Raw genomic sequence first — 13856 nt, 5'->3', positions numbered from 1 at the left:
TAAGGCTGATATGAGATATATTTATAACTTTATATTTTAAAAAGCAGACATTTTTCTTCTATTACTTTTTATTTTGATGAGTTGTTCGTACTGTATCTGTTAAATCAGGTTGTAAGATGGAGGAAGAAATACAGTGGGAAACCCAATTCTTTCAAACACTGCTTGGAAATGAATAAGTAGTTTTACACAAATCAAAACGGGACAGACTAAATCTCAGTGGAGGATATTACATGCTGTGCAGGAGTTTTGCCAAAGTCTCCCTTAAGAGTTTCCTAGGTTTTTGCAGCACTTTAACAAGATGACCATTTCCTGCCAGCCCAAAGCATCATGCTACAATTTTTTTAAACTTTCTTTTAGAAGTAATAGAAAGCAAGCAACTAATTCCATACTTTCACAAGGTTCTTTTGGAGAAATGGCCCCTCAGCCATCTTCCCATACAAGCCAGTGATAGGGGTAGGGCTCTTCAACTTTATTCTCAGCTATTGGACTCTGTAGCTCCTTCACAGTGATCGTTGACTTCTTTCAAACTCTCCTCCGTGTTTGTGCAGAGAGGTTTAAAGGACAATAAAGGCAGTTTAAGGTGATTTGACACTTACATTTTTTGGATTGGTGATTTGTAGCTTACAATTCATTTTAACTGAGCCCCTTTTTGCTCCAAACCCCAACATTTCGGTCTGTTCCATACACAGAGTTATTGTAGGGCTTCAGAAGACTTAAAGTCATATGGACTATACTTTTGATAATACTTTTGACTTTAAAGGCCTGGGTATGTTCCGCTCCCTCCGAGTATACTCCTTTGGCCATGACTGCAGAAAGACATTCGGCGAGTGCACACTATCCAGTGGCTTTTTTCAATCGCTTAAGTCACTTGCACATGTGCTGTTGTACGCGCACCATGTGCAATGCGGACGGGGTGTGCGGACGTCCGCAAACCCTCCTGATTACGAAAATTACGTCACGCGGACGGCTGAAGTATACTTTGGGGTTAATAGTGCTGACCATTCACTTTCACTGTATAGAAATGAGAAGCCAGGACATTCTTCAAAATATCTTCTTTTGTGTTTCACATAAGAAAGTCACACAGGTTTGGAACGTTAAATGTAAATATAATATTAACAGAATTTTCATTTTTGGATGCACTATCCCTTTCATTTTCACAGCCATCCTTCAGAACCAGAATGATTGTTCTTAAGATTTTAGCAAGTATAATAATGAACACAAGAATAAATATATAATTTCATTTTGTTTTTATTTATTTTATTTTGACTGTTGTTTTGTTTTAGAAACAGTGAGAACTGTATTTATATGTCACATTCAGTGTGGTAAAGGGCTTGAATACTTTATTCAATACTTCATTCAAACGCTCACCACAGAGGGAGGTGCGGATGACAACAAGGAAATTAGCCTTAACTGACATTAGTCCCACAAGTGTTTGTTTTGGACGTGCATACTCTTGTTTGCACATCTTCTCAATCAATAGGTTAATTGCAGCTTTGTCAGTGTGTGCGAGTATGTGATTAGTTGTATGTTCAGCAATTGACAAGCTGTGGGATTTTTTTTATTTTTTATTGATTGCCTTCAACAATGAACAAGACAAGAGAGAGAGAGAGACTGTGGGTGGTATTGATTGATTGACCCCAAATTAGCCCCTTCTTTCCATCCTCCTCCCTCAGTCAAAGTACAGAGTCATTCAGGACAGACTCCATCAAAACATTGTAAAATTAAGCAGAGATTTTGTCTAGAATGGCAAAAGCTCATCAGCATTTTGCAAAGAAATCACTGAAATATCATCAATGACTTAACTGCAAACCATTGATTGTTATTTAATTGAATAATTGGGCCTAAGTAAAGTCTTTCCAGTCATTTTTTTGTGCTCTCTTTCTCTCTCACTCGTGCTCTCTCTCTGTAAGCCCCCTCATTCCTCTCGTTAAACATTTCTTCACCTCTTAATTGTTTTGACGGAAGCAACTGTCATCCTCATTAGAGCTCATTGATTTCCTGGTTGTTAGAGCATTGATTTTTGAAACTTCCCATTGATCCCGGGCTTAAATCTCTCTGCCGTTCTCTCTCTCGCTCCCTTATATATCCTGTTTATCCACACACAACAGAGTCTACGGCACTGAAATGGAAGTGATGAGTCAATAGAGAGGTGGACAGATAAATAGATAAACAGAGAATTTATAGAATAATCAACATTTGCCAGCTCATAGGATCCCAGAGAAGGAATGAGAAATAGTCAGCGAGATGGAAAGGAAGGTGATGGGATATCTATATAAAGAAAAAGAACTTGCTTTTTCTCTTTATTTTCTGAGTGATTGGACACAGCTGAGGGTGACCACTGATGAAAAGGCTGAGAGACCTTTCCTGACCAAATGTGAGTGTGTGGCCTTGTGTCTCCTCTGAAACAGTGTGTATTCATGGGGAATAGAACTGATCTTGTCCATTTGCTGTGATGTGCTCACAGCGGAATGAGAGAATCTCACATTTCTTTATCCCGTCATCAGGATTTTCATCTCGTTTGGAATGAGAATGTTTTTGGGGGGGTTAATGCAATTGATTTCTACTTTTTCTTTCCTTTTCCACACATAAGCAGTGCAATGTGCTATCCCCGATTGCTTGGATTGTCATGCGTCACCACTCCTCTCTGCTTCTTTTCTCATCGTCTTCATAAGCTGATTTCTGTGCCAAATTCAAATTCCCTTTACATACATTCTCCGGTCTGTTTGAATTTCAATTATCACCCTCATAATCAATTATTCTTCAATTATTATGCGAATAAAAGCTTAAATTCAATCTGTTCAGCATAAAAAGCAATCGTGCCTCTTCAGAAAATTCGGACTAAACCGCTCAATTCATATGGAATAGTTTTACGATCTCTTTATGAACCTTTTGAAGCGTCAGTGGAGGGACAAAAATCTCTCAGATTTCATTAAAAATATCTTTATTTGTGTTACAAAGATGAACAAAAGTCTTACGGGTTTGAAACGACACGAGTGTGAGAAATGAATGACAGAATTTTCATTTTTGGGTGAATAATACCTTTAATAATGTCGTTTGTTTTACCATATCAGTTCAAGCCAAGTCAGATTCTGAAAATGCCTCAAAATCATTAATTACTTCAAGAAATAAATTCTTGAAAAGATAACCTTAAGTAATTTGGCACAATTTAAATGTTATTTTATAAATATTTTATTATTAATGATAATAATATATTTCTTTAATTATTAGGCCTATTTCTTTAATAAAATAATATTTTTCTATTTCAGAGTTAATAACACAAACGTTTGTCATTTCAAATCCTTTCAAATCAAAGTCTTTTAAACTTATCAGATATTTGATTTTGTATGACACGACCGAGTTCCGGTTATAAAATATCATGTGGTGCTATTATAAAGATATTTATGGATTAATAAAATGTGATAGTTGTTCAGAAATACTTTTTACCTTATATATATATAGCTACACAGCACAGCTTTTTAAATTCATAATTAAATTGAAATCTTGTTTTAAAATTTTTTGTAATTTTTTTTCCCCAAAACCATTTAAAACCAACAGAAATACATACAGAGAACTCGCCACATTTTTTATTTTATTTTTTCATATGGATTTTAAAAATATTTTCTACTTTGTCATGGCTTTTACTTACGCAATTTCACGTATTTGTTCATTTATGTATTTATTTCTATATTCTTTTCTGTTTTGTTTTTTTTCTCCGTGGCTGGTTCTCCAATGTGGCCAGGTTCCCATTCGCTTCTGCTGACCAATGAGTTAGCAGCACCTGCTGTGTCCTAGAGAGAGAAAGAGAGCGAGGGAGAGGGAGGAAGAGAGAAAGAGGAAATCGATAGGAGAAGTGATGAGGAAGGGAGGTGTAGATTAACGTCTGAAGGCCTTGGATCTGGGGGGGTTCGCGGGGGGCTGCCTTAGGACTTAGCCATGAGGCTGTAGCTCTCCTCAGTAAATCTCTATACGCCACAGGAGCTAAAACACCCCTAAATTATATATCCGCTGAAAAACATTAAAGTGATGCAGTCAAAAGTAAAAAGAAATAAGGGAAATCAAATTTAGTGCCACAGTCCTGACCAACCAACATTTCCTTCAAGCGACTGTTGCAAAATGCTTCTTGTATTGCAACCCCACCAAGAAAGGAGAATATTGCGGTTGCACATTCACGCACCAGCACTGCAGCACTGCGGAGGATAATAAATATATCTAATAAATATCATTATTTTTGGACCAATCTCCCACAATAAAGGAAGAGCAGTGAGGGATGGCACCGGGGACTGGCTGGGATATTGGCAATATATCAGCATTGATTATTGAGAGTACTGACGGAGACAGAGAAGGAGAAAAGGGGAGAGGGAGTTCATAAAAACTAATAAAAGAGACAACGAGTGAGGAAGGAACAGAGGCTTTAGATGGATCTGCCTTTCTGCTCTAAAATAAAAAAGCAAAAAGTGTGTGTATGTGTGGATGACTGTCCATCTGTTTAGATGTACAAGACATAAATGTGTATGTTCACTTATACAAGCACTAAAATTGGTGCTCGCAGAGAATCTTTAAGACGTCAACTCTTTCTGAGCTCTTTGAATGTGTCTGTATGTATGACGGAAAGAAAGAGAGCGTGAGATGATGTAGCTGAGAGATATTATTGATTAGACTTCCATTTTGTTGATAAAAGCGAATCTAATCTGACTTGCTCATCTGTCATCGTGGCATCATTGTTTAGCAACAGCAATCACAAACCCACAAGCACACATATAAAACTGCTTATTCTTACATTCTCCCAGCCTGCTCTTTTCCTCCATTAAATTAATCATACTTTCCACTCTGCTATATGTCTCTGTCTGGATAATGTGTGTTATAGCCTAAGAGAATTTATTATTTCCTGTGCGCATAAGCATGGAATATTTCTGCAGTTGTCAAGACGTGACAGTTTAATCATCAATAACAAACACAGCAGCATTAATCATGCATGCGTTTCATTCCACGCTCGTGTGGAGTCATTTGAAGATCTGCGTGCTAAAGCTGTCACCGCTCTTTGGTAGAGAGGCAATTGCTAGCAGCAAACTGTGTTTTAAGGATTCTTGTGATCTCATCTAAATAATTAATTCCAGTCGAAGCAATGAGCAAAATGACAGGCGACCGTTTTGTCAATTTTCACAGCACTGTGTGGAAAATTCAAAAGCTATGTTTCAGTAGTCGATCAATGAAGTTTTTCCTCACTGGGTTTTTGATAAACTTACATTTGTTCAGGATTTCATTTGGATTTGTTATGGGTATGCATATGATAACTGGATAACACGAAGTCATAAGTTGTATTATGTTGTTATATACGCTCAAAAATAAAGCTTCCAAGGTTTTCACAGCAATGCCATAGAAGAACCATTTAGGTGCTGTTGAAGAACCTTTTAGAGAACAGTTGTTTTCTTTGTGTGAAGGACAACCTTTTTCCTCTATTGTGCAATGGAAAGATTCCATGGATTGTAATGGTTCTTCATGGAAGCGGATACCAAAAAATAAAATATATTTACATATTTAAGAGTGTTTTTAAGGGATAGTGCACCCAAAAAAGAATTTCATTTCAAACCGTTTCATTTCGTTTTATTTATTTTTCTGTGGAACGCTAAAGATATATACAAGTATCAGTGCTTTTTACATTGAAAGTCAGTGTGGCTCCAGAGTTGTTTTGGACCCCATTGACTTTCATTGTATGGAGAGAAAGAAAGAAAGAAAGAAAGAAAGAAAGAAAGAAAGAAAGAAAGAAAGAAAGAAAGAAAGAAAGAAAGAAAGAAAGAAAGAAAGAAAGAAAGAAAGAAAGAAAGGAAAATAAATTCATACATGTTCTGAACAACATGAGGGTGAGTAAAAGATTACAGATTTTTCATTTTTGGGTGAACAGAGAAAATAGTATCGACATTTTGGTCTGCGGTGATTCATTTGTGTAAATTCACTCTTGTATGTGAACATATGTTAAGTGTGTATGTCAAGTCAAGCCAAGTCACCTTTATTTATAGCGCTTTTATACAATACAAATTGTTTCAAAGCAGCTTTAGTGAACACTTGATACACTTTTCAGCTGAAGTCAGTTCAGTGTTGATTCAGTACCGTTGTAAAGATCATCAATTATTAGTTCATTAGGTCATTTCATCTATAAAGCAGTTCTGCAAAAAATAATGTCATCGTTCAACTCAGTTCAGTTCTCATTCAACAGTGTCAGTACATCAGATCAATAATATTGTTCAATATTAAGTGTCCCCAACTAAGCAAGTCAGAGGCGACAATGGCAAGGAACCCAAACTGGTGTCAGAATGGAGGAAAAGAAGAACCTTGGGAGAAACGAGGCTCGGTCGCTGGGCCAGTTCTCCTCTGGTGTATGTGAATGAGAAACAGCTTTTCTTTCCTATTACTCCAGGATGCCACATAAACAATAGCTAGGTATGTTTGGATGAGGAAAGCACAGCTATAGGAAGGAGGTGTTAGCTCTCTTTCCTTCGAACACCATCTTATTTTCCTCTCCCTCAATTTCGCACTCTCTCTTTCCCTCCAGTCCCTCTCTCCTTCTCTTAGATGCGCACAACCACACTATATTCTACAAGAAATAATTGCTTTTGTCTGAAAGGAGTACTGGAGGGAGGGGCCCGAGCGCCCCGTTACCTCAGCGCGTCAAGGGGGGTATGCGAGGGACAACCGGTCACTCCTTTTCATCTCTTTCACTTGACCTGCGGATGTCATCTGTCAATAGCGAGATTCAAGAGATGGACAGGGACAATGAAACACATCCTTTTATTGAACAAAATAAGGATGGAAAGCAGTTTGTTGCGGACGTAGAGACCCCCCCAAAATGTACACAACATGGTCTTCAACAAGAGGAGTGATTGTATCACTTTTATTAGTAATGCGAAACAACACAATGTCTACGGCATTATATGTGGCAAGCAGATTCCAAAATGCATCATTTGTGTTTTGGTTTACATCTCGGTCATTACTAGGACTTCTGAGCCTGAGCTCACAGAGAGTTTTGCTGCCTAGTGGAATCGATTTACTCCTATCGACTGGAGTGTTTAGCGTATAGATTTTTCTATTTAAAAATCTATATTGACAATAATCTTGTGTGTAAGTGCGCCGCAGCATGGTTTGTAATTGACAGGGCGTGATGAATTGGTGGTCGGAGAGAGAAGCTGCGCCGCTCGCTGATTAAGGCCCCCGGGAGGTTTGCTGGCTATGTCGAGATTTCCTAGCACAGTGTTTCCCAACCCTGGTCCTGCACGGAGGCCTCCCCAACAGAACACTTTTTGGATGTCTGACACACCTATTTCAGGACTTTCAGGATTATAATGAGTATAATGAGGAATGTGTGCTGCCGGGGCGCGCAGGAACAGAGCTGAGAAGAGCTCTCCTAAGATCAGCCAGTTTTGCCTCTGCTGTTGTTCTGTATCATATTGGTAAACAATGTTTATTGACGGGGAAAATATATAACTGTCTGTGGGACTTGAAGGGAAATTAAGGGAATCTCAGGTGTGTCCAAAAACAAATACTGCATCTCTGCATATTCTGATGATAATCAGAATTTGGTCGATTTGTAGTTGTCAGTGATAAGACAATAAGTAATAAGCCAATATTACAGTTTATAGAAATCTGAACACATCAGCTCACATATGGCTTTGTTAATCAGACTGTGAACACCTTTTGTATACCTTAACTGAACTTTCATTCAGAATTGTAGGCCTGCATGTTCAAACAAAGGTAATTATATAATAGGGGTTCAGTCAACCTGAATTTACCCAATTAAATACATTGAAGAAACACATTTTTATCAGCAACTTTTAAAAAATCATGACCCAAATGTTGCCATTTATTGTGCTCTTGTTTGAATGAATCATGAATGAATGACAGTTAATGAGTTGATGTTAAAACTTGATTTTACAGTGTTACAAGTTACATGTAGTAACTGTATTAATAATGATCAATTATGCATAATTAATTACATGCAATTAACCCTCAACCAAACCCTCATCCTAACCCTAACCCTAGTAACATAGTTAATTATTATTACTCAGTACTTAAACACCTCAAAATAAAGTGTAACCGAGTTGATTAAAAAGATAGTTCACCCAAAAACTCCGTCATCATTTACTCACTCTGATGTAGTTCCAAACCTGTATGATTTTTATATATGTGGAGCACAAAAGAAGATATTGGAAAACAAAAGAAGAAAAATGTCTTTTGTCCAGAATGAATGTTAATGGACTCCACCGTTGTTTGAACCCCAATGACTTCATTAATGTTTTGCAGAACTAAGAAATGCATCTTTGGAACATGAAAGTAATTATGACAGAATTTTCATTTTGGGTAAACTTGTTTAGGTTATTGTCCAAAATATCTATGGTATGAATAATTAGTATTTCCAAAAGAGAGGTCATGACAACTGTTCGTTTATTCAAAATATTAACCAGCATGGAACTTAATCTGAAAATGGTGTCCATGCAAACGTGGTTACTGATGGGTTGCCTTTCTTTTTTGTATTAATATGTTAAAACTGGGTTTGCTGTATAAATGAGTACCGTTAACGGTGTTTTAATCTGTTTTAGGTGAATTAGTAGTGTTGGAGAGACATGTTTTTAGCTCGTATCAGTCCATGTGTGCTTTTACCTTTCAGCGAGGCAAGCACAGGGGTACGGAACCGTTAGAGAGAGAGAGAGAGAGAGAGAGAGAGTGGGGGTGGGGTGGTGGTGATGTGAGAGTTGTAACGGCTCCGCTCGCGCTTCAATGTTGCGGGCAGCGTGGAATCAGAGCGCGCGAGCGTATGGGAGGAGAGCGTGCACGAATAAGATATTGGGGTTCCCAAATAACGGGAACAGGCAGACAGACAGACCAAAACACGCAGGCGGATGGACGGAAATATAGGCAAGTGTTCTTAAAAACCAGCGACATATCGAGCTCTTTTCCCCTGATGTTTTCGTGCTTTATTTATTTGTTTGCCTTATTTAGTCATGTATCGATTGATTGCGTTTTAATTACTGGCGTGTGACAAGGTGCGTGGGAGGAGGGGCGAATCCGGCGAGCACGTTGAGTTGCCTTATTTTTCTATAGATTTTTAATTTAAATGAGCAAAATAAGCAGACGATTTTAACAACGTTTAGTGACTTTGTGTAAATTAACGTGTAGCCTGTAGCTGCTAGAACAAGGAAGAGAGCTATAGAAGAGCTAGACCAAATAAATTCACCAAAAAATGCACCACATATCCAAGTAATAACAATATCCGCTGTCTTTTATACGTTATACAGTCAGGGTGTGAAATCTTTTTTTCCTTTATTATAATAAATGCAGAAAGGTCCGTTTATTTTACAAGCAGATAACCAAAGTTAAAGCGACTGCAACCAAGGGGTGAAGCAGAAGGCCAGCTGGACAGTGTCGACAAGGACAGAAACACTACAGGAGAGAACGGGAGAATCGAGATATGCAGTTAGAAACGTTCGCAAACATAGTAATTAGCCTATATGCCTTTGAGTGACAGATACATATAGCCTATATGTTCGGCAAGCAGATCGAACAGTTATACCAAATACTGTAGCTTAATACCAAAACGAATAGACAAACGTGAAGTAATAGTGAAATAACCCACGTTTGTCTTGTTTCAATCCGTCTATCCGCCTGTGTGCGCGCGCTGGGAAAACACAGTCGGGCTGCGCGCGCGTCTGCGTATCTATGCATGTAGATCAAAAGTAAACTACAAGCGAAAAAGTATAAACGCTATATTATGAATAAACAGTTTTATGTCAGAAACGCCAGGATCACAGACGGAACCCAATGATTTAAGTGAGAAAAAAAGCTTATCTTGCCACAACTGCTAAAATAGCAAAGAAAAAAGAAAAACAACAACAGCAAAAGAGCATCTGATAAGAACCAGACAAGAAGACGGATCATGTTTGTTCCTTTGCCGGTGCCGTTTGTCTTGCCAAGAACTGCCTCTGATCTCCACGCCTGGCGCCTCAAGTCCCCGCTGGCTCTCCGCTCTCACTCCGGTAAGGCTTTCTTCCACAACAACCACATTTTTTTTCCTCCAATCCCGAATCCGGTGAAACCTCTTTAGTTCATCCCACTCAACGGCATAATCCCCGTATTCACCGTGTGAATGAAACATCCTCATGTGTCGTTTTCTGTTTGTGTCGCGCGCGCTTGCCGCCTTTTCCAAAATTTCAGTTTAGTCCAAACGACGCGAGTCAAGTTTGTCTACAGCAAAACTAGCACTGCACTGTCGCGCTTCGAAATGCAGCTCAGGTCGGTTTTGTTTTGTTAAGGTGTTTCCTGAATATATTCCTGTTTCTCGTTGGGCTCCGCATCCGTCCGTCTCCTTCTCTCGCCTCTGCCTCTGCCTCCGTCTCCCCCGAACTAAACTCGCGGTGAGCTGGGAATATTCATGCCAACATATCGATCTCCGCAGGATCGATTCCGGGGCCGGCGGATCGAGGGGAGAGAGGAGAGAATCAGAGCAACTGCAGAGAGCAGAGAAATGAGCATTTGTGCCATTTAAACATCTTATGTTAGTTGGCTCACAAATATAAATGTATAGTGTGAGGGTCATGTATAGACATTTAGTTGCACGTGTGATCGGCTATTGCGTTTTGAATTGATGATCACATACATCGTGCATAATGTGATTTGCACCTCGACTTTTGTTATTAGAGAAGGGCGAAGTGCAAACGGACGACTTGGTCCGTTATTGTTTTCTTTGCGGGAACTTGCCGGTTGTTCGGTGGCCACGTAAAGATGAAAACAGAAGGAAGGAGGACGGAGAAGGAGGGCGGGGGTGGAGTAGGAGGAGATGGGTGTTGTCTGAATGGAGAAGAGGCATAACTGCATAAGCAAGCTGCTGTTTACTGGGCATGTGACTGTCTGAGAATACAATGAATTGTTCTGTAATTGTATAAAGAAATTATTTTCTGGATAATTTATGCAGTAGCCATGTATATTCTATTATTTGGATTGCATATGGGAAAATGTACATTTCATTTGGTGTGAAATGTTATGCTTCATCTAAGTCTATTGTAAACAGCATTTTGCTTTTTATTTTATATGTATTATTCATGCAGTTCTAATGAGCTCGTATTAATTGAGAATATTTGGAATGATAATATTTGGCTACTTTTAAAATCTATATATTTTAAATAGGCTACATGACTATTTGGTTATTAAATGGTTATTCAAAATTAGAGGATTTATGATACAAATTATTGTATAAATTTATTAGAATTTCAATCTACCCCCCCCCCCCCCCCCCCCAAAAAAAAACAAAGAAAAACAAAACAACAACAACAATTTATACACGAGTTATGCTTCTGCCCATATGCATATGTGATCCTTCTCCTTATGATGAAAATCAAGTTGATGTCAAGTTCGTCCATTTTTATGCATTCAGAATGTGTACAATGGAAAGTGTTGTGCCTTATTTTTGGTCAGACTTTTTTTGCAACCTCATTTTACCTACAGTGGTTAGTGGGATTGCATTGTTCTCTGTATGATTTTACAATTTCATCTTTTGCGTAACTTACATTTACCTCTAATGCCTTAGAGGTATTCATAGGCTTTCTTTGGGACTAAAGAATGATACAGGATGGTTAAGGGGAAGGATAATGAGCCTCTTCCCCTCAGAGATTAACAGGGCCAGGGAGAGGAGGTGGAGTTTCATGCCCCTTTCGTTGAAAAATAGCGAGTGTCAAAAGAAGATAAAAAAGAGGGCAGAAAAAGAAAAAGCTGTGGACCACTAAAGGAAAGTAGGTGCAGATGACAGTGAAAAATGGGAACAAGTATGGAAAACCGAGTTTGAGAGGGAGAGGTGATCTTGAGCTCTAGACTCAGATTGTATGGCAGTTGCTCATTTATGAATGATAAGCAAGGATGTAAACTTTGTTGTTTAGATATACATACTTAACACTTATTTCACATAGAAGTGGGTGATTGGCATCTGGAAAAATATTTCATTACAAATTTACAAATTCTGGTTTGCTTAAATATTTTTGATTAAGCATTAGACAAACCTTCACAGTCAGCTAACCCACTAAAATCTGAGAGCAGCAGTCCTTATTTCTTCATTTCATGATGTCAAATACCATTACGGCCAGCTGAAATATCCATATCTCATCAAAGTCTCTTAATCACCATTAGAGAGAGCAGAACCTATTTAACTATTATCCAGTTACTAATATATGCAGCTTTTACACCCTATTCCCATTAGAAAGCGGATATAGACATGAGGCAGACACAGAGGCAGAGAAAGAGATAATCAAGACCTGTTCTTGTAAGTGGTCTCGGGAATTATTGCCATTAACTGCTCCATTAAAGTTTTATGTGTGGTACAGTAACAGGCAGCTCCAGGAGGATGAGAAAATATTGACAGTGAGAGAAAAAGAGTGAGATCATTTTTCTTTTTCTTTTTTAATCTCATCAACAGAGAGAAATAACTAGGCTACTATATTTAGTCAACTAAGAGAAAATTACTTTAAAATTAGTGAAAAATAATAGTCTCATTGTCATAATAATTTGGTGAAAATACACTGTCAAAAATGACAAGATCAATAACAACACATGTTTTTACATTGCTTGAACTAAGTTCATTGTACATTGTAGTAAATAAGTTAAGCAAATTTCAACTTTTTTATAAGTTATAGAAGATTCAAGTAATTTTTAAAGTCAGTTTAATGTAATTTAAGTTGAAAAGACAAACATCCAAGTTCATTGTACTTAAATTTTTTTAAGTTGATTCTTAGCAAAAAACACTTTGTTCTTTCAAAATGATATGTGCTCATTAATGTGTAATTACTTATACCAACTAATCAAGTATTCTCGTAAGCGTAGAATCTGCCATTTAGAATACATACGAGCGAGTCGCTCGAATGGCGGCAGCCATGTTGCGCCTCCATCTTGAAAATAAATTAGCCAAAGAGGGACACACCTGGAAATTCAAGCTTCGCCTTTCGCGTTTTTACACTCAGTGGCACCGTGACGAATGCGAGGGGGAGATTACTCGCGACTGTCGGCAGATTTGAAATAATACGGCCTCCGTAGGAGTTAAAACGCCCTCGGAATGGGACGGGCTAGAAAGTAATATTCAGTTGGTAGTCATAAACAATTTCACCGCTAGATGGGAGAAAATCCTACACAGTGTAGATTTAAGGTAGTGTAATTGTAAATTACAATGACAGGTGACATTGGCAGAAATGGAATCCATATTTTTTATTATTTATTTATATTTTGGTATAGCTAAACGCTGTGTTTGTGTGAGCGAATGTGAAAGAAAGTGTGTTTATAGATTAGGGCGAGTCCTGGTGTTAAGATGATTGCCAATGACAAAATGTCAGCTTGGGTTTGTTTGTAACATAATGGGAAATCAATATAAAGAAGATGTCAATACAGAATGTTCTACTGCATTTCACTCTTTCTCTCTCTCTCTCACACACACACACACACTCTCTTCCACCATCTCTTGCTCTGATTGATATTCCATGTCGTCACGATGTTCATTTAGTGACAGTACTCCCACAGGTCTTTTAGTTACTGTTAGTTTTGGCAGAGGAGAAATGTGTTTGCATCTGTGTGGGTTGACCTTCTGTAGTGTATTAACACTGACGGCACCCCTTCCCTCATTAGCACTGCTGCTTTTCACTCTGTAAGAAATTCCCTAGAGTTCTTTCCACCCAGTGACCATTACAAACACACACACACACACACACACACACACACACACACATTTGTGCGATTGTGTCTTCATTCTGAGTATATATACAAACAGAAAGACATCTTGAGACTGGTCTCTAAACTTCTGATCAACATTTTGGACTAAACTCTCTCCATCATATATT

The 13856-nt window shown here is 38.2% G+C and overlaps 1 protein-coding gene across 1 annotated transcript in view; it reads left to right on the top strand.

The window, feature by feature from the left end:
• The first annotated feature begins 9830 nt into the window (after positions 1–9830).
• pou2f2b (POU class 2 homeobox 2b) overlaps positions 9831–13856 on the top strand; it is a 34173-nt gene continuing 30147 nt past the window's right edge. Inside the window, exon 1 of the mRNA XM_084385206.1 lies at positions 9831–10022. Within this exon, the coding sequence (XP_084241332.1) occupies positions 9923–10022 (100 nt within the window). The 5' untranslated portion in view covers positions 9831–9922. The remainder of the gene's footprint in view (positions 10023–13856) is intronic.

This window comes from Rutilus rutilus (assembly GCF_951802725.1).
Source record: "Rutilus rutilus genome assembly, chromosome: 17".
NCBI classification, from domain to species: domain Eukaryota; kingdom Metazoa; phylum Chordata; class Actinopteri; order Cypriniformes; family Leuciscidae; genus Rutilus; species Rutilus rutilus.
This window is presented reverse-complemented; position numbering and strand designations above follow the sequence as displayed.